Source organism: Myiozetetes cayanensis, unplaced genomic scaffold, assembly GCF_022539395.1.
Source record: "Myiozetetes cayanensis isolate MyiCay16 unplaced genomic scaffold, myiCay2020 scf5-8, whole genome shotgun sequence".
Classification (NCBI taxonomy): domain Eukaryota; kingdom Metazoa; phylum Chordata; class Aves; order Passeriformes; family Tyrannidae; genus Myiozetetes; species Myiozetetes cayanensis.
The window spans coordinates 70,886,810-70,911,070 of record NW_026087742.1 but is presented as its reverse complement, the minus strand read 5'-3'; the positions used below and the strand labels follow the sequence as shown (position 1 = coordinate 70,911,070).

Sequence of the window (24,261 nt, the reverse complement as noted above, 5' to 3'; positions counted from 1 at the left end):
TGGAATGTGGGACAGTTTAATGGGAAACTTGCAGATTTGTTCACAGCATCCAAATGTCTGAATGTCAGTTACTAGTTGAATTACTGTAAAAAAATTCATGCTAACTCATCCTGTCATTGTCTAGACATAGAACATCAAGGGCATTTACGACAAGGCTGATGTAAGCTTAGTCCTTCTTGTGGCAGAAAGTTCTTCTGGAGGAAATCAATCTCTGTGTTGGCTAAATTGCCCTAAGGCACTTCTCTCTTACTGTGCATCATAGAGGAAGACTAGGGGGTCATTACCTAAAATGAGCTATTATAAACAGTAGATCACTCACCTTTCATAAGGACACGGTGCTCACAGTGCTTAGTGGAAAGAAACTAAGCCCAAAAAGACCAACAGTTTTCTTGGCTACCAACACAATATATACATTCTCATCTCCTTCTTATGGTTTTCCCCACAGGGTGGTTCTGACTCTGTAAGTCTTAGTCATCATTGAGGTGGTGATGTCTTCTTGATGTGCAATCTTTTGGTCTGGTTTACTTAGATCTTAGGGGCATTATATCATATGGTTATGCTAAAGAAGCATCACAGCTCCTGGAGTACACCAGCTCTTTATCTGACTGATAAGCCATGCAGTTTGCTTGGATTGTGAATATAATGCTTTATTTCCCTATGTTATAAATCAATGCATAATGTAAGTTCTAGGAGAGGTCATAATTCAGCACCCTTTGACTTGAGGAGATACTGTCAGACTCCACTTACTCCATTTGAGTGATTATTTGAGAACTACTCTGTTCTGAAAATATAATTTTAAAAGCAGGGTTTGTATTTTTTTATGAAATTAAGGAGTGTGTGGCACAATATGAACATGGGAAAGTAAAGTGTTGGGCTTTGCACACTTTGATTGATTAGGACCTTTGCACATGGATGGTTTCAGGGTCACCTGAAGACTCAGGGCTGGGAGTGGGACAGGAAACAGTCATAAGATTTCAGCCATAAAATGCGGTCTCTACTAGACTGCAGGGAAGTTGACAACTACATGCGACTTCTGTAGGTTAACAGGTGCGATGCCATTTCTGCCAGAACAAAGTTGTTTTGGGGCATTCAGCATCTGTCCTACTTGTAGTGATTGCATTATAGCTTGTATCTACATGCACTGGATGACATAGCATTAAATGTTTTCAAATGGCACTTCAAAAGCTTGCCTTCACACGTTGTTTGCTTATTCATTGATACCAAAGTTTGGTAATAAGGATCAAGCTTTTCATTTTTGCTAGGAGTCTGACCAAGGTCCATCCAATCAAGATCAGGCATTATCTGCCCAACAAGCTGCTGTAATTAACCTGACTGGAGTAGGGAATTTTATGCAGCCTCAAGCCACAGGTATGTGCTTGCTGAGCTTCCTTTTGTAGTTAAGTGTGTATATTGATAAATTCACACTGAAATGAAGTTTGGTCATAAAGAAGTCATATGTTAGAACAATTTACTGATTCATCATGGCTAGGCTTCATGAACGAAGATTTGAGAAGGGCTCTACCCACGCTTGCTACAAGCGCGCTGATGGCTAAAAAGGCCAATGTGAGATAGACAAGTCCAGTTGCAAATTTACTGATTATTAGCTTGTGAATTACGTGAGAAATACTGGACTTTTAATGCACACACTTCTCTGTTTGGCAGTTAAGTTCAGTTGATTGTATCAGGTGAAAATAAGCTACACTTAATACAAAAAGAAAATGCAGGCAACTTCCATGCCAGACTTCATTGAGGAATATTTCTTTAACTCTGTGCTTAACATCCAGTGTGAGAAACCTCTTTGTGTCTCCACAAGCACTTCATTAGCTAATGAAGTTTATGTTATTTATGTTCTAAATAACAGAGTATGTATATCATGTATACCTTATTCTGCACTATTTCCAATTTAATTCTGAAACTAATTCTATTGATCCCCCTTTCCTGTATTCCTATGTTACACTGTATTCCCATGTCTTCCTTCCTCAACCCTGACAAACTCAGCCTGACCTCTTTGACCTGCCTGCTTTCCCATTCTCCCTTCTCAGTGTTGTCTCAGCTTGGCTCTGCCTTGAACAGACCTGGGCAAAGCCTTCCTCAGCAGAGACTCCAGCTCTCTTCTGCCCTGCAACAGCAACAACAAGCCTTGCAGCTGCAACAGCTACAAGTAATCCAGCAACTTCACTCTGTGTTTGAAAAAAACAAAACAAGCAAAAAACAAAACACAAACCCCTCCAAAAACAAACAACAAACCCAACAAAACAAAAACCCCAAACCAAACTAAAAACAAAAAAAACCCACCACAAAAAACCAAACCAACAAACTAAAAATACAATTTGTGGCTGCAAAATCAAAAATCTTGCCCTTTTGACTTCTTTAACTAATGTCACTATGGTCTCACAGCTTACAAACAAACAAACATGAATTTAGCAAACTATCATGCAAGGTTTATTATCTGTGGTTGTCTTAGCTTGGAGCACTGAATTTATTTTCATTCATTTAAGCCACCCACCTTCCTGATTTTCAAACATTCAAGGGGTGCTTGTGGCACGTATCTAAATCAGCTGTGCCAGGTGCCAATAGATTTTAAACTGGCGTGAATGTAAGCACCTGCAAGTTCAAAGGTAGCACTGCTACAGTCAGTACATGGAAGCAACAGCTCTGCAAAGCATTCCTTTTACCCCTCTGTCATCCAGATGCTTTATGAAAATATTTTAATATTTTTTCAGCACACAGTCCCCTCTTTGTAATATATACAGAAATTACAAGCAATGCTTACACTGAGAAGGTATTATGTTAAAAATGTACTATGTAACACAAACATTCACAGAAGTTGCTGAGTTACTGCAGTTATTGCAATGGAGGGAAAGGGCAAAGAAACAAAGGTGGGCACATACACATAAATGTTAAGCATTCTCTCGGCTTCTGTGCCACTGGTGCTGCTTGACTCTACCCATTGCCCCAGTACATGATGTGTTTCTTCTGTCAACCTGGTGTTTCCTCATTTTTCTACCTTCCCCCTCCCCCCCACCTTCCTCTCATTCTTCCTGACATGAAAGCTTTATAGTCAACACTAACAAGCTTTTTCTCCCCCTTCTCCTTCATGGCAGCAGTTGCGATTCTTGCAGCATCAAATGGCTATGGCAGCGGCAGCAGCACAAGCAGCTCACCTGCACCATCAACAGCATTCAGGCAGCCACTCAAAAAGTAAAGGGACAAGAGGCACACCAGCCCCTCCAAAATCATGAGACATGGCTCCCCCCAAAACCCAAATTCTTCAAAGGGGATTTTTTTCAGATTAATAACGAGAAAGCTTAAAGTTAAAATAGTGCTTTTTATTACTGATGGGAAAATTAACTTTTGACATTACACTAAAAAAAAATGAACTGATTTTGGAAGCCAAACCTACAGAACGTAGCAATTTCACCTATAAAGCAGCTAGGATCTGGTTTCCTTACGTCACTTAATTTTTTAACAGAATGTTTTAACTTGTATTTTTTACCACGCAAAAGCGCTGTACATAGAATAAGGGTGAAAAATATTTTAGAAAAAATGAACTTTGTAAAGGTTGTATTGGTATTTGTTTATTTAGTATAAAAGGTTTGTGAACACTGTAACAAATACATTTTTACAAATCCATTTTTTAAAAGATCTCTCCTTTTGTTCACTCGGGCATTATACTTATTACTTTGTCAATCACCTTCTTTACTTCTTTGTGTCTTGTAATTGCTCTGGTGATACAGTCCTGAAGCTTGGCTTCTGTAAGAAGACTTCCACCTAAAAATTAAAGGGAACAATTTGATTTTCTACTTCTCATGATCAACACTTTTCACCTGGGGAGCATGCAACTTTCCCAGCTCCAGCCTCAGGCAAAGACAGTGGAAACAAATCAGAGCTGCAACAGGAAATATGCTCAAAATCTGTCCTTTGCTGTATGCAGGTCAAGCTGTGACGATTTTTTGAATTTCAGTGATGCCACCATCTTAAAAACTAATTTCAAGAGCAAGTAATTTAATTGAGCAGATGCTCCATTACTATAAAGCACCCAAATCTTACAAAAGAAAGCAGGTACATAGTCTTTTCTTGACCTAAACGTTGTCATCTCCATAGGTTTCTTTGTAATAAATTTGGAAGTACCTGGTTTATGGACAGAACATAGTCTGCCTTCTTCATCAGTGACAGTGGTTACTGTTCCAGTTGCTAAATCATCTTCCTCAGCAGTAGGATCAACAATGAGTAATGTGCTTGTGAAAGAAAGGCATGCAGACATGTTTGTACATATTGCTCCATTACCATTACTGTAAAGTACACATAACATTAATTTTTATTGTCTTAAAAAATACTTGTAGATGGATTTAGTGCCCAGGCTTACCTGTTTTCTTACTAAAGAGAACCAATTTAAAAAAATTAAAAAGTCAAAAAATGGGAGATTCCACATAACCAAATGTATATGTCTGTTGAAAACACAGATTTATGCCTGAAGTTTCCTGGATTTGTGACATCCATGTATTGCAGGAAAATGCCACTAAACTGACATTTGAATGTAGGTATTTGTATAGACTGCCTGGCATCGGACACAATACTCCAGGTGTGGCCTCACCAGTGCTGAGCAGGGAGCAGGATCACCTCCCTTGACCTGCTGGCAATGCTGTGCCTAATGGAGCCCAGGAGAACATTGGCTGCTTTGCAGCAAGGGCACATTGCTGGCTCATTTTGCCTCTGCTCGAGGCAGTTGCACACCAAGCTCAGAACGCAGCAGAAGCCAGGACTCAGTGTCCCTCCCAAGATGCTTGGGCATCAGTTTTGTGCTGTTCAGCATATGCCTTGATGCTGCCGACCTTAGACAGAGACAAGATTCCACAACCACCTAAATTCTGCTGCACATACCCAGAGAGGAGCAGATCTGAGTAATTACACTGTGCACATCAGCCCAGGATCAGGACCGAAAACAGTATTAAAGTATATTACTGTACCATGCATTCTCTTTCATGCTTGCTGAAACAGTAAATAAAAACCCTTTCTCTTCCTTGTTTCAAAGCAAGAACCAAGAAAACCAATTAGCAAGTCATTAAGTTCACTGTTATAACCTGATATACAGGCATCTCGTTTTACTCACCAAAAACCTGTAATATTCCAGTGGTTTAAGAGTTCTAAAACAAACAGAAAGAGAAGTTCACATGCAAGCTCTTGAGTAGGCAAGAGATAGCAAAAAAAGATAAGCAAGCACTAACCCACAACAAATAATTTAAGAATCAAGACGCCTGGCAAAGCTGCTTAGCAATATGGTTACAGGAAGATGAGGAAACTCTGATCTAAGATTTTTTTCCTACATTCAGTTCCAAAATCCTCCTCCTTAAAAAGAACCTGCCTGCACATATACCTAACAAAAACTACTAGCTTTCACATCAATTATATTAGTTATAAATCATAAGAATTGTTTACTGACAGAAGGGTGTAAAATGGTTTTCAAGAAATGCACGATGCATAATTTTGTAACTGTCTGAAATACCTGTTAGTTCAAGGACCGCATTCAGATGGACAGAATGGTATAAAACAATTTTAAATGCTACAGTTTTTCTTAGAATCTTTGAGAAAATATAAAATTATAAAATATGCTTCAGGTGAGAAATAATTAACACTCATTAATTACATACTAACAATGTTTGTGTATTTTAAGCAGGGATTATTAATATAAAAATCCCCACTTTTTATAAAACTGTTGTTAATACTTAAAGAATTCACATTTTGTTAAAATAGTGCTTTTGGAGGAAAAAGCAAAGATAAATGGGAAGAGCAAGTTTTCCAAATGCAAACTAACATAGAGATATCACAAACATAATGGCAAGCAAGAATTAGCTCCTGTTGGCTCCTGGGTTTTCTGAAGCCCAGCACAAGGCCTGTTCTCTTCCAATTCATGTAAAAGCACTTGCTTCATGCATTTAAGACAGGTTAGATGGGGCTCTGAGCAACTTGGTCTACTGGAAGGTATCCCTGCCTATGGCAGCGGGGTTGGAATGAAATGATCTCTGAAGATTCCCTCTGACCCAATCCATTTTACTATTCTAAAACGAGAAGTTATAAATGGGAAGCCACTGAATGCCCTACAGAGGGGGGCAATTTTACACCTCCTTGTAATGCTATCAGCTGTGTCAGGGGAGGTTTAGGGTGGATATCAGGACAAGGTTCTTCACCCAGAGGGTGGCTGGGTGCTGGAAGAGGCTTCCCAGGGAAGTGGTCACAGCACCAAGCCTGACAGAGTCCCAGAAGGTTTGGACAAGGCTCTCAGATGTGAGACGTCACACGTAGTGTGCCAAGACTTGGACTCGGTGATTCCTGTGGATCCAACTCGGGATACTCCGCGATTCTGTAACACCAGGTAGCTCCGGGCCACACCCCACACCGAGCTCCGCGCTTTGCCGGGCCTTTTCTCGGCTGGACTCCCCTCGCTCGCTCAGTCCCCCCGCACACGTCGGGGCCACGCAGCCCCCTCAGCACCGACCCCATCCCGGGAGCCGCGCCGAGCCCGCTCGTCTCGCGCTCGCGGTGCCGCGGAGGAGGGGGGGAGAGGGGGGGCCGGGCGGCGCTACCGCGATCGGGTGGGACCCTCGGAGCGGGGCGGGCGGGACCGCGGCAGCCCGGCCAGGCGCTCACCCTGACGCGGCCGCCCTGCCAGCACCGGCGCCGCCCCGGCTGTAGCGCCCCCTGGCGGCGGGCGCGCCCGGCGGGCTCTGCGGGCGGACCGGCTCTGGCGGCGGCGGTGCGGGCGGCGGCGCTGGCGGGGCCCGGCCGCGGGGGGGCGCCGGCGGCTCCCGGCGGCAGCGGCTCCCGGCGGGGCCGCTTCCGCCTCGCTGTCGCCGCGCGAGCGGGCTCCGCGCGCCGCCGCGGGCGATGGCGCTGCCGCCGCCCCTGTCCCTGTCCCTGTCCCTGCCCCTGTCCCTGCCCGCGGTCGCGGCGGCGCTGGTGGCCCTCGCCGCCCTCCTCCTCGTCCTGGTGAGAGCCGCCCGCCGCGGTCACGGCGGGCCCGGGGGGCTGCGTGGCGAGGGCGGTGCGCGGGGCCGCCCCGTGCCCGGCCCCGCGGTGCGGAGCGGGAGGGATACCCGCGGGTCCCGGCTCTGCCGGGGGGTCCCGGGGCCTGGGCAGGGCCCAGGCCGGAGGCAGCGCGGGTGGCACCGGGATCCGTGCGGGCAGCAGCCGGCGGGGCTGCGCTGGTGCGGGGCTTGGTGCGGGCAAGGCGTCCGGGGACCTGCGGAGGGGATAAAGACTCCTTGGGAAATGTCCTGGTAACGCCCGTTCGCGGTGACCATTTGGGAAGTCGCCGTGCCTCTGCGTGGCTGAAATAGCCGGCAAGTTGCAGAAGTTGGACACCCTGCAAGGCGGAATTCTGCTGCCTGTCCGCAGTGCCACGTATGCCTCCTGCCCGGGGAGGTGGTGGAGCCACCGTCCCTGGAGGTGTTTAGGGAAAGAATGGACGTGGCACTGAGTGCCGTGGTCTGATTAACATGGTGGTGTTCGGTGTCGATGTTGGACTTGGTGATCTCAGAGGTCTTTTCCAACCTAATTGATTCTGTGATTCTGTCTGTGGTGTCACCAAACTTAGTGCTTCAAACCCCGAGTTCCATGGTTTTATTTTAGCCTTTCATAAGGCCATCAGAGCCTCTGTTTTGCAAGCATATGGGGCTGGCTGGTCATGAGCCATGCCATTGATTGCAGTGGCACGGGGTGGAATCAGGAGCAGCGCCGGCTTGTGTGCTTGCGATTACTTGGAGAAGGGGCAGTGGGAGCTTGGACCACGACTTTGGAGGCATCTGCATGCTTTGCAGTCGAAAATAGCAATAAGCCAATGATGCTGACAGTGGTCAGACTAGGAGTAACCAAACGGCATGAGAGGATTTTGATCTTCTGCAATTCAGTCAGGGGATGAAGTCCTACCTCATTATTGAAATACAGTTGGTTGCCCTTTGTAGCATATTCAAGAGCTAGGTCAATTTCTAATAGAATGCTCAACAGTTTTTCTTACTTCTTTTTCACCACAGATTTGTGCAATTGCTCATGTAACTGCCAAAAAAATGCCAACCCTTCACCGACACGAAGAAGAGAAATTCTTCATAAGTGCTGAAGGCAGGAAAGAACCTGTACCAAGTATACATGATCCCCCTACAAGGGAACTCTCTGTTGTTGTGCCTTCATACAATGAGGAAGACCGGTGTAAGATTTTTCTTGTTTTGAGGAAAAGAAGAAAATCTGTCTGTTGTTACTGTAATAATGCAGAGGTCAGTTATGTTTGGGATAGATTCTGGCAGGCCAGATTATGTATCAGATTCTGGACACAGTTTCCAGAAAACAGTCCAAGTACATTGAATTTCAAAATTAAGGCATTGTGTAACTTGATTTCTGCTGCTAAAAAATAGCATGGGGCACTTGTAAGAATCCTCTCCATTTTAATGAACCCCAGAAGAATGGTTGTTCATTGCCCCTGTAAATGCTACAAGGCAAGAAGTAAAAAAAAGACTTTTAAAACTGATTTGAGAGCTTCCCACAGCAGCAGCTTCAGATGAGCAGAAAAAAGGATGATCTCACACGTTCGTGTTTGACTTGGCAATAGATATGAGTACCTGATGCTGAGGGAAGGCTTTCAGATGTGATAGAAATAATCAAACCTGGTAGTACACAAGCTGTCAGCTTGCTTAAATAAATAAAGTCAGTGCTGGGTTTCAGGGTCAGTCATGAAGAATGATTTCTTTTTCTTTTAATCTTGTATAGAGAATTATAAATTTCAAAGTGAAAAGTTGGTTCCTCAGAAGAAATGTTTTTATCCTGTCTTTTATCATGTATATGATTTTCTTCAGTGTTCTCTTTGCATTCAGAAAGGACAGCACTTAGAGTTGCAGCTGCTAAGCTTGTTTGGTGAAGGTAGTGTTGTATGAAAGAATTGATTTGCTCAGCTTTGCTTTGTGGTTGTTCTCAGCTCGCTTGTGCAAGTGCTTTTGATGCTTTGCCTGTTATAATCTACTAACCTGACCTCCTCCACTTTTTCTCTAGTACCTCTTATGATGGATGAAGCTATGGATTATCTAGAAAAAAGACAGGTATTTTCTTTTTTCATTCAATGTTCTTTATGCTTTGGTGTATTATGTATAATAAGTCAGTGATCTAGTCACTTTGTTATGTTGGTGTACATTAAACACTAATACTTGGCCACTTAGAAGTAACACTTTGGTCTCTTATCAGTTATTTTAGATCAAGTGCCAAAAGGTATTTTTAAATTAAGTAAAACTTTAATATATTGCTATGGGATGAAAAAAGCTTCATGTGAATGTTACCTTTCCAAGACAAAGCTAAGAATTAGCCATACATTTAACTTTCTAAATAAACCGTAGTTTGTTCCAACAAGTTTCTTAAGTACCTGTTCTTCATTTTTATTTGTTCTCTGGGTAAGAAGCCCATTGTGAAAGTTTGTGGATGTTGTTCTGTTTGGGTTTTCTTAACAGTGATGATATTCTGAACGTTCATCTTTTACGAGTGAATTGATTTTTCAGTTCTGGATGGTAGCATGACAACCCAGTGTAATGGTATGTTCATCAGATGTGGCAAAATTCTTTAATTATGCCATGTGAACAAATTTACTATATCATACTACTGTCTGTTGGCAACCATGAATGATTTAAAACCTGCTAGGGAGAAAAGAATAATGTTTGCAAGACCCACTGCTTACTTAAGAAATTGGGTTAAATGTATTATTTCTGTTCTTATTTTCAAGAAACGAGATCCTTCATTCACTTATGAAGTGATAGTGGTTAATGATGGTAGTAAAGATCAAACTACAAAGGTAAGAAAAACAAAGTGTCTTCCCATGCAATCAGGGGTGTGGGGTTTTTACTACATTTGTGGAATATACAGTCTTTTGTATTTATATTTTAGTACTTAAAATAGTTGACAACTGAAGTTCATATTTCTGAATGCTTTCTGTCGTTGTTCTATGTCTGTCATGGATGTCACATATGCATATGAACACACATATAATTCCTTTTCAAATTCTACTTTTCTTGATTGGTGACTGTGACAGCTATTTTCCTGCAACTGAGATTCTCAGAATTCTAATCCTAACATGGAGAAATTTCTTATGAAATACTCTGTATATACATAGTGATGATGTGAATATGAACTTGGGGAAGCTAAAAAGTCCCAGTTCATACTGTGGTTGACAGAACATCTGACATAGTTCTTCCTCACACCCTTCATGGCACTGTTTATTTAAAAATCCCTGTGCCAGTAATACTATTTTCAAAATACTTCTGTATTCTTCTGGTTTGACTTTGATATACATCACTGGAAAGGAAGGCTCACTAACTTGAGGCCTTTTTTTTCTACTGCTTGGAAGATGTTTGAGATAGCTACTAAAATGCATGCTGCTTTTTGATTTACTTTCCTTAAGCTTGTCCATTAAGGATTGCTCAATTTTTGACTACTGTACGTTCCTTCTGGCATCTCCTTTAGCTGAGCATACAATGGCTGTTTTGGCCTCTGAACTTACAAGGACTCAAGACAACCTAGAAAAAATTAAGAGGAGAAAACTCATGCTTTCTCTTCCTCACAGCATGGAACAAAAGCTGCAAATCCTTGCAGTGTGAGTGGGATTTTAGATCAATGTGAATTTTTGTTTAAAACCACAAATAGCAGCAAAACAAGTGATAAATAAGTGTCTGTAATAGAAAATTTTATTTCTTTTATTAACTACTGGTGTTAATATGAAAAGTCTGTAGTAGTATAAGTTAAATTAGGATTGAGTTTTTTGGAGGTGGGAGGATGGTGTTTGGAGTATCCTGTTCTTTTGAACATGACTAGTTTCTTCAGTCTTCTTGTTTTGACTGTGAACTGGTTTTTATTTTTCCGAACAGACTCCAGCGAACACTGGCAATGTGTTTGTGCCGACTGAAGTGGTTATAGCTCTGTGCTGTTAATTTATTTTCTTTTAAAGGGTGAGCAAATGTAAACTTCTACCTTGATTCCTGGGTTTGCTTTATGCTGGTTTTTTGTGTGTCTATCAGGTTGCAATGGAGTACTGCAAGAAATATGGAAGCGACAAAGTGCGAGTGCTTTCTTTGGTAAAAAATCGAGGGAAAGGAGGAGCAGTCAGGATGGTAATTCATACTTTGATCTCCTTCTCTGTTTGAACTGCCAAATATGTAGAAGATGGGGCTGTGCTGATTGACAGTTTGAATTCAATGCATTAACAAAATGATTATGAGAAAACTGCGTACAGATTCTATAAATTAAAGCAAAAACTGTTTTTCAAAATAAGTTTATTTGAGATCTTGTAAACAGTATTTTCTTGCCAGGAAGATCAGTAGTAAAGACAAATTTTTATATGAGATTTTAAAGGGAAAAAAATACTTTGATTTCATATTGATGCTAGTTCCACTTGGAAATAGGCTTGTGTTTATAAAAACCAACCAAAAAAACCACACAACCAGACTGTTATAGATAAAAGTTAAGGTTTTGTAGACAAAATAGAGCCAAATTTGCAAACTTTGCTCTCCAGGTCATAGATGTGTTTTTTAAAATGGCTTATGAAGAATCATTCTCATCCAGCAAATTTTGTGTTTACTGAAACCCACTGTTATCACCCAGACTCGATAGCAGAAACAGCACAATTCATGCTTTCACATAAACATTATCCTGAAATCGTCATGTCCTAAAAATAAAATAGTTGTTACACATTTAGAAGGAATATTTTTTCCTGAGATTACTTTTATGAAAAAGGTTGGGTTACCACTGTAAGTCCGTGGGTTACCACTGACTTATCTTTATCTGTATTTTAAGCTCTAATATGTCAATTCTTTTTTTTCAATGAATAAATATAAAAAATGGAGAGAACATTATATTAGGACATATGGAACTTTTGTAAGCTATATACTTCTGAAGTTATTTCAAGAGAAGGAGAAAATTCTCTGTGTGATACACTCTTGCAGTGCAGAGTGTACAGTGGATGTGTATACAATATTTCCTTGACAGGGTTTTCCAAACTCACCACATACTTGGTTGCGACAGTACTTCAGTCAAACCCACTGCTAACTGTTTTCCTATCTGGACCTCTTCAAAAATGGTGAAATTTGTCTGACCAAGAATATGGCAAAACAGGCTGTGAAACCTGTGCATCACAAATGTTTTGCAGTGATACTGTAACTTAAAACTGAATCTTAAATTCGTTTTGAGAAATAGCTCTTGAGTTCTCTTGAAACAGTGTTGAGAAAAACTAGCACTGCATCCTCCTTTCCATAGCTCAAATGACAAAGAAAAGCCATCCAGTGCAGTGGCAGCTGCTAATCACTGCTTCTTGTACTCCCCTCTGCAGCTGACTGTAGCAAATTGTTGACTTTCAGGTTTTGGTTTGTAAAGCTTTTATTTTGCAACCTTCTCTTCAGAGGGACTGTTAGCCTTTTGTGTTCACGCACTGTCTGTCACTGTGGGACACCATGCAGTGTGTGAAGTCTCTAGATGTTATTATAATATAAATTGTTATATTGTTGTTAGTAGCAGAATATTAAGACTCACTTGTTGTGTTGAATCTGTGAGATATCACTGTTCTTGTTACTATAATTAGGTTTTTGGATCTTTTGCATCTAGTTTATGACAACTAGTGATTTCAAAAGTGTTGATTTTTATGGACTGTTTTCGTTGCAGGGTGTGTTTAGTTCTCGGGGGAAGAAAATTCTTATGGCTGATGCAGATGGAGCTACAAAATTTGCAGATATTGAAAAAGTAGAAGAAGGACTAAAAAATCTCCAGCCATGGCCTGTGAGTATAAATTCTCATGGTTTTAGTTTAATACACATGCACAGAGATTGATCTTTGTAATTCTCTTCAACTTGAGTTTTTTGAGATCCAGTTGAAGATGTTAAGTCTAAAGACCTACATGTAAACTTAGAAGCCTCAAGAATGGGCTGTCAGAAAGAGCTTCCACAGAGTTCTTAACATCCTTTGCATCCACTGTGCCTACTTCGGTGCAGTACAGAATGTTTTCTTTATCCTTCTTTTAACTTCTTTGAAGCTGTTCTGTTCTATATAAATACCATGTGTTGCCTACTTAGTTTTCTTTGTTAACTGTTTTGTATTTCCATTTTATCTGATGTCATCCTATATATCTTTAGGATGCATCTTAATTTCACACTCTTTTAGAGAGGTTTTCTTTTCTCAGGGTCCTTGGTTAAATGACAGTATTTGGAAGAGCTTTTATTGTAAATAAAAGTTCAAAAACCTGTGGAACAAGAACACCTCCCTGCATAGTCATTCTCTTTTGGGAGCTTGACTTGAAAGAACTGAGATTTATTTTCTGCTTAAACACAGGTGAGTGAGGCACTTGTAGCTAGTTTCCCAAAGGCCAGAAGTGATATGCAGCCTTCCAGCCAGCGCTGCAAGGGATGTGCCTGTGGAAAGGGTCATGGTCTTGTGAGTGCAGAAGCACAAGTGCAGGAGCTAACAGGCACCAGTGTGAACCTGATGGTCTTTGCTGTCAGGGCAGCTGCTTCTCCAGCATCAGGCCCACACTCTCAAATATAGTATATTTGAGAGATTTCATCTGAGAAATAGTAGCATGAGAATAATGCTAAACCTTTTGTTTTCATCGCCTTGATTTAATTTGAGGTTATATTTTTGGCTAACACCATGGCATTTTATTTGTTTGAAGGTACATCAGTGCAACAAGTACTTTATTCTGTTACCCTTCTATTGCACAATATTTAAGGAAAACATTCAGTTCCTAGGAATGCTGCATGCTTATCTGTGTTATTAAGCACATAAACTGTATGCGTACAGTAAACAATGTAAGCTAAACCAAACCTGAATAAATTGAAGCAATTCCTATGCACTATATGCAAATTGTAATAAACTTTAGATTATCTGTTAACTGTAGAAAAAACTGATTTAGGCTCAGAATTTAGCAGTAGAAAAAGTGCAGCTAGAGGAAGCAGAAAAATATACTGTTTTTAAGGTTTTTTATTACATGGTTCTCAACACAAGATTCCACTGATTCTGAAAATACTAGTTTAAATAATAACTCTTTATTTTATATTCCTGTACAGAACCAGATGGCTATTTCCTGTGGTTCTAGAGCTCATCTGGAGAAGGATTCAGTAGCAAAGGTTTGTTTCAATTTCCTGCTGCATACTATAAACCAAATACTTCCATTATTTGTTTCTGCTCTACAGATTTTGCAATTAAATAATCAATATTTGTAAAAGAATGGAAGCTAAAAATGAGGAAAATATTGTTGTAAGTGTTGGATGTTCTCTGTCATATAGAGAGGATATTTCAGGCACTTTGTACTGGTGTCAGTTAGTGTTCCAATTTACAGATTTAATTTTTTGAGTTGAGAGCATGTCACGAGCAGAGCTTTTAAACCCTGACAAAATTTGTAACTAGTAACCAGTACTGGGGCTAGGGTGGAAGGAAACTGATGAGTTCATTATTAGTGATTCCCTTCCAGTGCAAGACCTTGACCTGCAGATCTTGAAACCTGTTTAAAGTGAGTTAATGATGCTTAGCAGCCAACTGAAGAGTATCTCAATTCATGGGAAAGTGATGTAATTTTTCTGTATTACTCACTGTAAAATTTTTGACTTTGAACACACAGACAGTACTGTTCTATGTGTGGCTCTTGTGGAATAAAGAGTGATGCATAGGTAAACGACCTTATCTTGCATCTGGTTTTCTGGTGTCTTGGCAGAGAGTAGTTGACGAAGTACAGATTTGGGACTTCTATTGCAATAGACACATTGCTGGGCTCTTTTTTTCAGCATCATTTGATGTGCTCCTCATGTTGAATGTTTTCAAGAGTAAGCTTTGTTTGTACTGATGTTTAATACTGGAAATAATTCTAAAATATATCTACAACTACTAAAATAGTTACAAAAGTTCCAAACAAGTTACGCTGGTAATGCTAAGAAATTTGAGCCCAGAAAAAATGCTTCATTAAATGGTCAGGTGCTGAGTGTCAATAAACTTTCTTCAGTGCATTCATATTTTTTTTCATCTTTGAAGGTCTTGCTACATGGGGAGAGGAAGTGGAATAGGACTTTTAGCTTTTAAAACAGAAGTACAATTTTTAGGATGCGTCCATCCTTTTCTTCCTATTTCTCCCTGTATTTCTGACTTTAGTGAAGGAATCGCCAACTGGTTAGGTAGTACTGATTTGTTTAAAATATGTAGCCCATTTCGTTTTGTCATCCAGCTGTCCCTAGTCTGGAACAGAAAGTCTCCTACAGTGGGAAGAAAATACAATCACTTAAATTGAGCTTAAGACCAGCAGTGAGTTCAGAAGTGATTTGTAGATCAGAGCTCTAGTTGTTTAGAAACTGTCTTGGATAAAAGACTAAGAGCGACCTCTGCAAATCCAGACTCCAGCCTCTGGAGTCCATGGAGAAACTTATCTGTGTGATTATTTCATCAAGAACAAAAGTGTAACCAAAGAGTAGGCTAGGAGAACATTTACCAGGACCATAAAATATATCTGTGAAAGCAAAAGAACAAAAGAGATGACTGTGTAACATTGCTGGAAATATAAAATTAAATATTATCTTGCACAGTAACCTTTACTTTATATTTGGTTTTTACTTGGTCCATTGTGTGGTGCAAAAAGGTGGATTCTGCAGCTGCATTCTCTTAAGTGCCTTAACATGGTGTGTGCAAGCTCTGGAGATCGTTCAGTCTTGAATGAAAGAAGTGGGTGGCAAATAACGAGATGCTCCTATTTGGATTTTTTAATAAAAAAAACCCTTCAGTTTTCATGATGGATTAGCAGCTGGAATCTGTTTAGTTTAAATGTGTATTCTTAACAAGAGCACTTTATGGAGTCCTTATGGCTTATTGTCCATTATCTGTCCTGGTAACTTCTGAATTTGTTGCATCTGTGCAATCAATTTTTAGAAAAACAAGAGGACTAGACAGAGGGGAAAAATAGCTTATAAGTGTCCAGTGGAGTAGAGCGTGTAACATGCCATCCTCTTCCTTCTTCACTGTACTTTTCCTTGGGGAATTCCCAAAGAATAATACAGAAGATACTGTGGCTGTCCCACTCGTTGTTTGAAGTCCAGGTTCCTGCTTTACTTAATAAAGCATTATTCCAAGTGAAAAGCTGCTGTGAATCAGGGAAAGCAAAAAAAAGGAACTTGGACTTCTATCCTAGAGGGTGCTTGACTGGCAAGTCTTTCTCCTTGTTTTACTGTAACAATTGATAGGTTCTATTTTTGTTCCAGTGCAAACCAAAAACAGTTTACAAACTTTGAAAGCTGTCACAAAACAGGATTACTGTCCTGTAAGACAGCTCTATTCAACCACTTCACTCATCACTTAAATAAAACCATCTAACTTACTTCCTTTTGTCCACAGCGCTCTTACTTTCGAACTCTTCTTATGTATGGGTTCCACTTCCTTGTTTGGTTTCTCTGTGTCAAAGAGATCAGGGACACACAGTGCGGATTTAAACTTCTAACCAGAGAAGCTGCCTTGCGGACTTTCTCAACTCTTCATATAGAACGCTGGTAAATTGTTCCTTTTTTGTTGTTGTTGATTTTTTTTTTAATAATTGAACGTAGTTTTGAAAAAGTATTTAGTATTGCAGCTACTATGAAGCATGTCGTGTCTGTGTATAAATCCTAGTTGCGCAGTTTAACCAGTTATAGTACTGCTTGCATGGCAGCTTAGATTTCTTGTTCATATTCAAATATCCTAGTAAGTGCTAGAAATTCTATGTTTCTTACAATTCAGTACTACTTAAACAAAACATTTTACCTAGAATCAATATCTGATGTTTGTGATTGCTCAAGACTGAAAGTGAAAGCAAATGCTTATTCTTTACTTATTTTCTTGCTAAAATATTTGATGAGAGGACTACTGGTAGATATTATTAATCTGAGACAATAGAAGATGATTCATAGTCTTTGAATTACTTTAGAACTCCTTTTGTTGTAATTTAGCTAAAACAGTTCCCTTTTGAGAGTGATACAGTCATGAGTACTGTTATGGGACTAAAACACTGTTTGCCCACAAGTGCTGTAGTTTCCAGAAAGGATAGTTTAATTAAGTATAATCAAATATTTTCAAACTGTTGTCTTCATTCAAGAAAATCTCTTGTGGGCTACTGCTTGCTGACAGGGAACAGAATTACTGAACAGTGTTCCTGTACAAAAATGTATGCAACCCTACAGTACCGTACCTAGTCAATTTCAATACATCTAGCTTTAAGTTGAGGTTTGGCAGTGATAGTTGAGCTACACTGCTCCTCCAGAATGAAATTGCAAAGGTAGTGTTTGGGCCCACAAGTGTGAAACACAGACCTTCTGTTGTACGGAATCTGTAACTGTGAGCAGTCAATGTTCAGAAAATCACTTTTCTACCGGAGTGGTTCGCTTATTGCTGTAAAGGAGACTATAGCTGAGGCAGAAGTATGATTTGTGCTGCTACCTCCAAACCCAAACTCGATCTGTAACATTCTGTAAATTTCACATAGAGGAATTTTCTAAATACGTGGTTAAACACATACGTGAGGTCCAGAAGTGCGCATCCCAAAATTTTCCTCTTTAACTTCACTTTAATAAATTAAGGTCTTCAAGAAGAAAACTGTAAGAAATAATGAGGATAATCAGTCTAAACTGTAAAAATGCAATCTTAAATTTTATTCTTTTTTAAACTGAAGATTCTAATTGTGATTGCGCTTACTGGTTAAATAAAGTGTTTTATACAGAAAAAAATCTTAATAAACTTTCTTCTACTGCTTCAATTGTCTAACACCAAAGGAATGAAAGAGTAAAATAATTAAATAATTGTGCTGTACCCCATTGTCTGGGAATAGAGGCAATGAAAAAGGATATTGCTAACTTATTTTGTAGTAATTATATTGTTGATGTGTAACACACCAGATCTTCATATCTTGATCCATTGTGCCTTGTATGTACTGTTATAAAATTGGCCTTCTATTCTAGCTCTGTTATTTACAGTAATCCAAAAACTAATCCCCTGTACGTTTTATTTATCAAAAATATATTGGTTAGTGATGAAGAACGTTTGTTTTGTTTGTCAAGGAAAGAATAACTCAAATTCTTCCAATAAAGAAGCTCTTCAGATAATTCCAAGTCACAAATTTGCCTAAACCAACAAGAGTTGCTTTGGGTTTTTTAGTTTGGTTTAATTTTCCGCTAAAACAGGAAATATATTGCCTGTTTTTATCTTCATCTGTCCATCAACAGACTCTGTGTTTCCCTGCCTTCATTTTCATATTTATTGACTAATTTAAACCAAATCTAACAGAACAGTAGAGATTTCAAGATCAAAAGCTTTGGCTAGTTTTGTGGAAACTGAAACCCTCTTAGAGGAGAGAAATCCACTGCTGAAGAAAAAAAAAACAAACTACAAGAAGGACTCAAAAGTTATTTACCAGCTTCACAGCTAGTCAGTCATTTCACACATGTAACTGGAAGATAACTTGTCAGTGCACAAAACAGAGTACTGTTCCTTTCCCAGTTAATATGTATAAGATCTGGAAATAAACTGGACATGGGGAGGTATAGGTATATGGGGAGAGTGGGTAAATTAAAGGAAACGATAGTCCTAAGTGAATTGTCAGTGTTGTACAAAGAAGTGGGATAATTGCAGTTGGAAATTATATAGGGGTATCAAATAGTCATCCCATAGAACTGCCATTAGATTCTTTTGTATGTAATTATGTAAGAACCAGAAATATCCCAGTAGTGGAAAGCTTTTATTTTAAACACATCTGGTTAGATACTGTGCCATAGAGGTTCTGTATATACCACAAGAATGTCCCTAGTGACATTTGAAGACTACAGAGAGGAAAAAAAAACAACCTAGCAATCTGAAATCTAAGAAAGTCACCAGAATCTTCATCATTGTGATTTGCATTCACGCTTGTCAATAGTAGCTACTGGCAGTTTTATATGCTGATTTTTACATGAGCATTACAAGCTGCCAAACTACTTGTCTAACATTAAAAGCTTCAGGGCCACAAGGCCCATTTGAGCATGCGGTTTCAAGAATGAAATGCTCAAGACAATCCTCTGTGCAGAGAACTGCGCATTACAGATTGAGTATATATTTTGGACAAAGTGAGCAGAAAAGGGTAGCTGACTCAGAGCAGGATCACTTCCCCAGTTCATTTTGCTGCACAACCTGCAAAAAATTGTGCCAGCGAATGGCACAATTTCTGTGTTGTTCTTTAAATGGTCACTGGATAAAGTAAAACTGTTGTTCAGGTTCTGTTATGCACAGTAACTTAGATCATTTCTCACTTCTGTGCCGCTGCCTTGAGTTTCTTGACTTAGAAAGTACAAGGAGAAACCATCAGATAAGTGTAAAGCCGCAGCGGGTTGTTGTCCCCTTTGATGAAACTCCTAGAGATGTGGAGTGATGCTGTATGTTTGACTGCTTGGTCTTCATGTTTTTTAAAAATGTTTAAGTCATGATAGTGGCCAGAATGAAAAGCAAGCAGTGGTCTGAACACAGCATGACCTTATACTTCAAAAACAGGATGCAGTGAAGGGTTGTTGTTACTGTTGTAATATTGTATATTGTCTGTGTTCTGAGATGTTCAGTCAGGGATATAAATTTCCCTTCCATGTGCATCTGATCTGTAGAGCACTGGTATCAACTGCATAACTGAAAAATTAGTTCAGTTATGCACTTGATACCAATTAAATCAGGCAAGGGATTTCATTAACATTGCCACTGTCTTTCTTCTGGAAATAAGTGTGACTGTATTTTCTATTACCTGTTCTTCTTCAGGGCGTTTGATGTGGAACTTCTTTATATAGCCCAGCGCTTGAAAATACCTATAGCAGAAGTTGCTGTCAACTGGACTGAAATAGAAGGTAGGCAAATTGTTTATATTCTTGTAAGGTTCCTTACATGTCAATCCAGAATGAAGTATCCAAGGGTCTGCCTGTATTTTACTCAGTTTTGATAATACACAGCCTTTTTTCCACACATATTTTGAATTTCCCCTCTTTGCCAGCCTTCTCTGTGGCTTGGTACAGGAAGAGTAGGCGAAGGGGTAACAAGAGAGAGAAACTCTGCACTCCCACTGGAGGCAAAAGTAGGTAGTTATACTGCTAGGACAAAACACTACTTTGGCATGTCCTCTTGCTGTAATGTGTTAATTAAAAATAGAGCAATTATAAAACACTGTATGTGTTGGGGTGGTACATGACATGGCTTCAGGATACCAGCTCACTTTATTACAACAGTGTAGTTATTTTATACCGTTCTAGGTGACACATGTACATGCACTATTGGTTTACCACTAACATAACAACTTATGATTGGACATAGCCACACATGTCCGAACAAGATAGGTCAGCATTCCTGACAGGATACCCATTCTGTGTTACAGTCCTTATTGTCCGTAACTGACCCTCTACCAGGTGTAGGAGTTCCATCTTCATTAGCTCAGCTCACAGAGAGCCCAGAACCAGCTGGGCTCCACCACAAAACACTGTGCAGGAAGTCTGACCATCATCGCTTATTGATTCAACTCCATTTCACTGTGTCTTGCCTTCCAAAATTCTCTACTATTTAGGCCTCCTCTAAGGCACCATCTCTTGTTAAGATGTGATGTTCTTTCAGACCTGTAGGGAGATCTCTGGCACTGGGTATACTGGAAAGTATAGCTCCATGCATATTTCATCATAGCAGAGCCAGCTTAAGAGGTACTGCTTGCTCCAGCTCACTTCCCTCCCATCAAAGGCAGTTCCTCCATTTTTTTTTACCCTTCTCATGTTTTTGTCTATTCTTAATTGAATCTCTTCCCCTCAACACAACTCCTGAAGAACAGATAGTACAATGAACTGCAGTGATGATGAAGGGTGCAAGTAGAGAACATCCTGAGCCAGCTTTGCTAGAAAAGAAATGCTTCCTTTTAGTGCAGTTCCACTTGTGCATTGCACTATCTCAGATGTTGGCAAATATGGAAGAAGGCTTGGTTTCATGGTGTGGGTTCCTTACTTGCCTGACAATTGGCACGTTCATATTACTGCTGTAAGACAAGGTGGTGGTTTTCTTTTCTAGAATATCATTTACCTAATTATTGGTGTTCAGGTTCCTCTTTACTTGAATAAAGCCTTGCCATGGAGAATACTGTGCGTCTTGTCACAAAAATGGAATTACTGTGCTGCTTGCAAACTAGTCTCCCACCTATGGAATAGTGAAATTATTATAAAGCAATAATGTTATTGCTGAGTGTGCTGAGAATGTAGAGTTTCAAGACTGCTTAAGTGTGTGTCTTGTCAATGCTCATTTTTTTTCTAACAATGTCCTTCTGATTTTCTTCTTCATTAATCACAGGTTCTAAGTTAGTTCCCTTTTGGAGCTGGCTGCAGATGGGCAGGGATCTTCTTTTTATACGACTGCGATATATGACTGGTGCCTGGCAGCTTGAAAGAAGAAAATGTAATTAGGTTATTTACATTTTCCAAATATATTATTATACTTAATGGAACATGAGAACAGTGTCAATCAAGTGAAGTGGTGATGAAAGCTGAGGTAATTCTTCATTGCTCCTCCTGTATTTCATTTTTGCAGCATATATGTATTTTGTAAAATTGCCAGCAGGGAATTTGTACATTTTGAAAAGAGAAAGCATTTAAGAAAAGATATTCTTACCTGGTAATCAGGTTTTTATTTTATTAGATAGTAACTTTGACATGTCTTATAAATTAATTCAAATAAATATATCTGCTTTTGTCTCATCACACTTTTGGAATTTCCATATACATATTAAAAACAGGCACTCTATTGTACATTGTGCAATGTTGTGTTGTGAATGACCACACCCATTTGTTTCTGTGATATCTGGAAATTTTAGGCCATATTGCAATTTGGAATTATCATTCATGGTTTGTGCTAATGCATGTTTAGATTCAGTGTTACGGGAAACATTAATGGATTTTACTGAGTTACAGCAATGATGTTCGTAAGGTTGTTCTCAGGACTTCAGTAGTCTCTTGACATTCCAAATGTTTTTGTCTGAAGCTGAAATAGTTTTCCTGAGATCAAACTTACAGATCATGTACAGACTGTAGAAGGTCCAAGAGCAAGCACATTTAGTTTTAAAATGTTGTCTTTTATAAATGTGTTTTGTTCGTGTGTACTCATTATTCCTGCCTGCTCAAGGCTAGGGGTCCATAACATCTACAGGTCTGAAGTAAAGAGGGTGTGGAAAGCTAGTCCAGAGCATGCTAAAATGAGACCCAGTATACATGAGGGGGCTGTGTGTTACCAGTGCCAATCTGATGTTTTCACGCTTCAAATGAGATCAGAGAGGGAGGGAGGGGCCTTGAGTCTTTCATAGCAATGTCATACTGTGTTACAGTACTGTAACATAGTTTCATTTGTGCTTTCAAAATACTTGTGGATTGCCAACAATCTAAGCCAATCTGTCTTTCAGAAACATGTTCAAATTTGAACAGAGGTAACGAATGAATGGTATATGGTTGTACTTTCACATATAAATTCACTGGTGATTTTTCTTACTCTTTCTGTAATATTGAACTTGAGTTTTGCTCCTGTTAGGGTTACCTCAGTTTTCTATGAAGTGCTGGAATAAATTCTCAACAACTATATCTAGTTTGATTTTGCAGGCTTTATTCTCTTGCCTTGTCCAGATACGTCTCTGTCACTTCTGCAGAATCAATCACAACTCCTCAGTGCCATTACTAGAATAAAATAAGAACTTCTCAGTTTTTGTAAAGTGAATTTCTGTGATCAAAGCCTGAACAGTAGTAGCTCTGCTCATAATTGAAGTTGCCCACCAGTTTTCAGAAGCAGATTCCCAAAATTTTCCTTACATCTCACCTTAGAATTGAACATGTTTAAAATTTTAATGAAAGTAGCTCACCTCTTTCAAATTATGAGGCTTAGGCCATGCATTATTTTTTGCACGATAAGTAAACATCTGGTGATCTCTCTAAAGAAATTCTGCTTTTGAATTGTATGCCAGAGGTTGGAAGGAGGGTTCTAAATTTATTATATTTTTTAAATTAATTTCACAGAATCACAGGATAGGGACCTCGGGAAGGAACCTCTGGAGATCATCTGGTCCAATGACCCTGCCAGTGCAGGGTTAGCTACAGCATATTATACAGGAATGCGTCCAGGTGGTTTTTGAATGTCTCCAGAGACTGGGTGGCCTCCCTGGGCAGCCTGTTCCAGTGCTCTGCCACCCTCAGTGTAAAGAAGTTCTTCCACATGTTGAGGTAGAACTTCTTGTGTTTATTTTATGGCCATTTGTACATATTTTACGCACATTTTTCAAACATTTTCAACATTTTGTAGATAAACTCTCTTCTCATTGAGCAGTCTCCTTTAGCAACTGTGCATATATCTCACCAACAAATTACTTGATTCCTTCCACCTTAGAGATGTAGAAGTAAGGCCGTATTTACAGTCTACGAGCTTTGTGGAGTTTGATGGTAGAACTTGTTGGCAGGGAATTCTCTTATTCTTTCAGTGGATTTGAGCCATGGATAAAGGTCACTACGTGTCTCCATAGTCTGTAGAGTCTGCTCTCTGACTCTGAGGTGGACAGACATGGCACTGGTCACATTTGTATGCCTACATGTCTCTTCTCAGCTGCCATTCAAAGCTGGCTTGCTGCTTCTAAACTGCCAGGGGTAGTCCTTGACCTGCACTGACTGCCTCACTGTTCCTAGAAGTACTTTGGGAGCAGAGATAGACAGCTGTGGGATACCTGCTACAGTGTGGTTTGCTTCTATAGGTGTGGCCTGACGCATTCCACTGCAGTGGGGATAAAAGCTGAGCTGAAATTTAAAAAGGAGTAAATTGGGACAGAAGGGGAATGGGGAGAAGTAGAAAAGGAGGCTAAGATTGAAAGGAGGAGAGTGACATGAAAGACTTACTTCACCTGAGAAGAGGATGGTTGGCTTCACCTTCTGTCACTCATGTACTGACTGATGAGAAGTCTTCTGGGTAACATACCCAGGTCCTACCTAGTATTTGCAGATTATGATATACAAGACACATGGACTGCCTCAGGTGACCAGGACACCACCAAGCACATGCTCTAACAGAAGTTTAGACTCAGTATTCAGTGGACTCTTAACCTTTACTATTTCTTCCTACCCTTGCGTTGGCAGGGATGACCCAGGGAGGTGGAAGTCTTCTGTGTTACTGTCCTGCATGACCCAGCCCTCCAAAGACACATCAAAATGTTCTCACAGACTTTGAAAAGGAAATAAAAACAAA

The 24,261-nt window shown here is 39.8% G+C and overlaps 2 protein-coding genes and 1 long non-coding RNA gene across 3 annotated transcripts in view; 2 read left to right on the top strand and 1 right to left on the bottom strand.

The window, feature by feature from the left end:
- The window catches only part of LOC126649785 (transcription factor SPT20 homolog), a 30,100-nt gene extending 26,827 nt beyond the window's left edge, over positions 1-3,273 (top strand). Inside the window, 2 exon segments of the mRNA XM_050334204.1 lie at positions 1,263-1,368; positions 3,105-3,273. Of these exon segments, the coding sequence (XP_050190161.1) occupies positions 1,263-1,368; positions 3,105-3,205 (207 nt within the window). The 3' untranslated portion in view covers positions 3,206-3,273.
- A 282-nt stretch (positions 3,274-3,555) lies between these two features.
- On the bottom strand, positions 3,556-5,623 carry LOC126649786 (uncharacterized). The gene is made up of 3 exons (XR_007631171.1): positions 5,111-5,623; positions 4,132-4,238; positions 3,556-3,771 (listed from the first exon to the last, which is right to left on the bottom strand). It is a non-coding gene; the product is annotated as an uncharacterized LOC126649786 (long non-coding RNA).
- Positions 5,624-6,864: 1,241 nt separating this feature from the next.
- On the top strand, positions 6,865-22,619 carry LOC126649784 (dolichyl-phosphate beta-glucosyltransferase-like). The gene is made up of 10 exons (XM_050334203.1): positions 6,865-6,984; positions 8,028-8,199; positions 9,034-9,080; positions 9,752-9,820; positions 11,040-11,132; positions 12,676-12,789; positions 14,073-14,132; positions 16,378-16,529; positions 19,786-19,871; positions 21,343-22,619. The coding sequence occupies exons 1-10, from the start codon at positions 6,883-6,885 to the stop codon at positions 21,453-21,455; spliced, it is 1,008 nt and encodes a 335-aa protein (XP_050190160.1). The 5' UTR covers positions 6,865-6,882; the 3' UTR covers positions 21,456-22,619.
- Positions 22,620-24,261: the final 1,642 nt, after the last annotated feature.

What these genes read in the sequence shown, in the direction of transcription:
- LOC126649784 (XM_050334203.1), top strand. Translation starts at nt 6,883, where the DNA reads ATGGCGCTGCCGCCGCCCCTGTCCCTGTCCCTGTCCCTGCCCCTGTCC. An exon ending in ATTATCTAGAAAAAAGACAG is followed by an intron (nt 9,081 to 9,751) that starts GTATTTTCTTTT and finishes CTTATTTTCAAG; the next exon opens with AAACGAGATCCTTCATTCAC. An exon ending in GTAAAGATCAAACTACAAAG is followed by an intron (nt 9,821 to 11,039) that starts GTAAGAAAAACA and finishes TGTGTCTATCAG; the next exon opens with GTTGCAATGGAGTACTGCAA.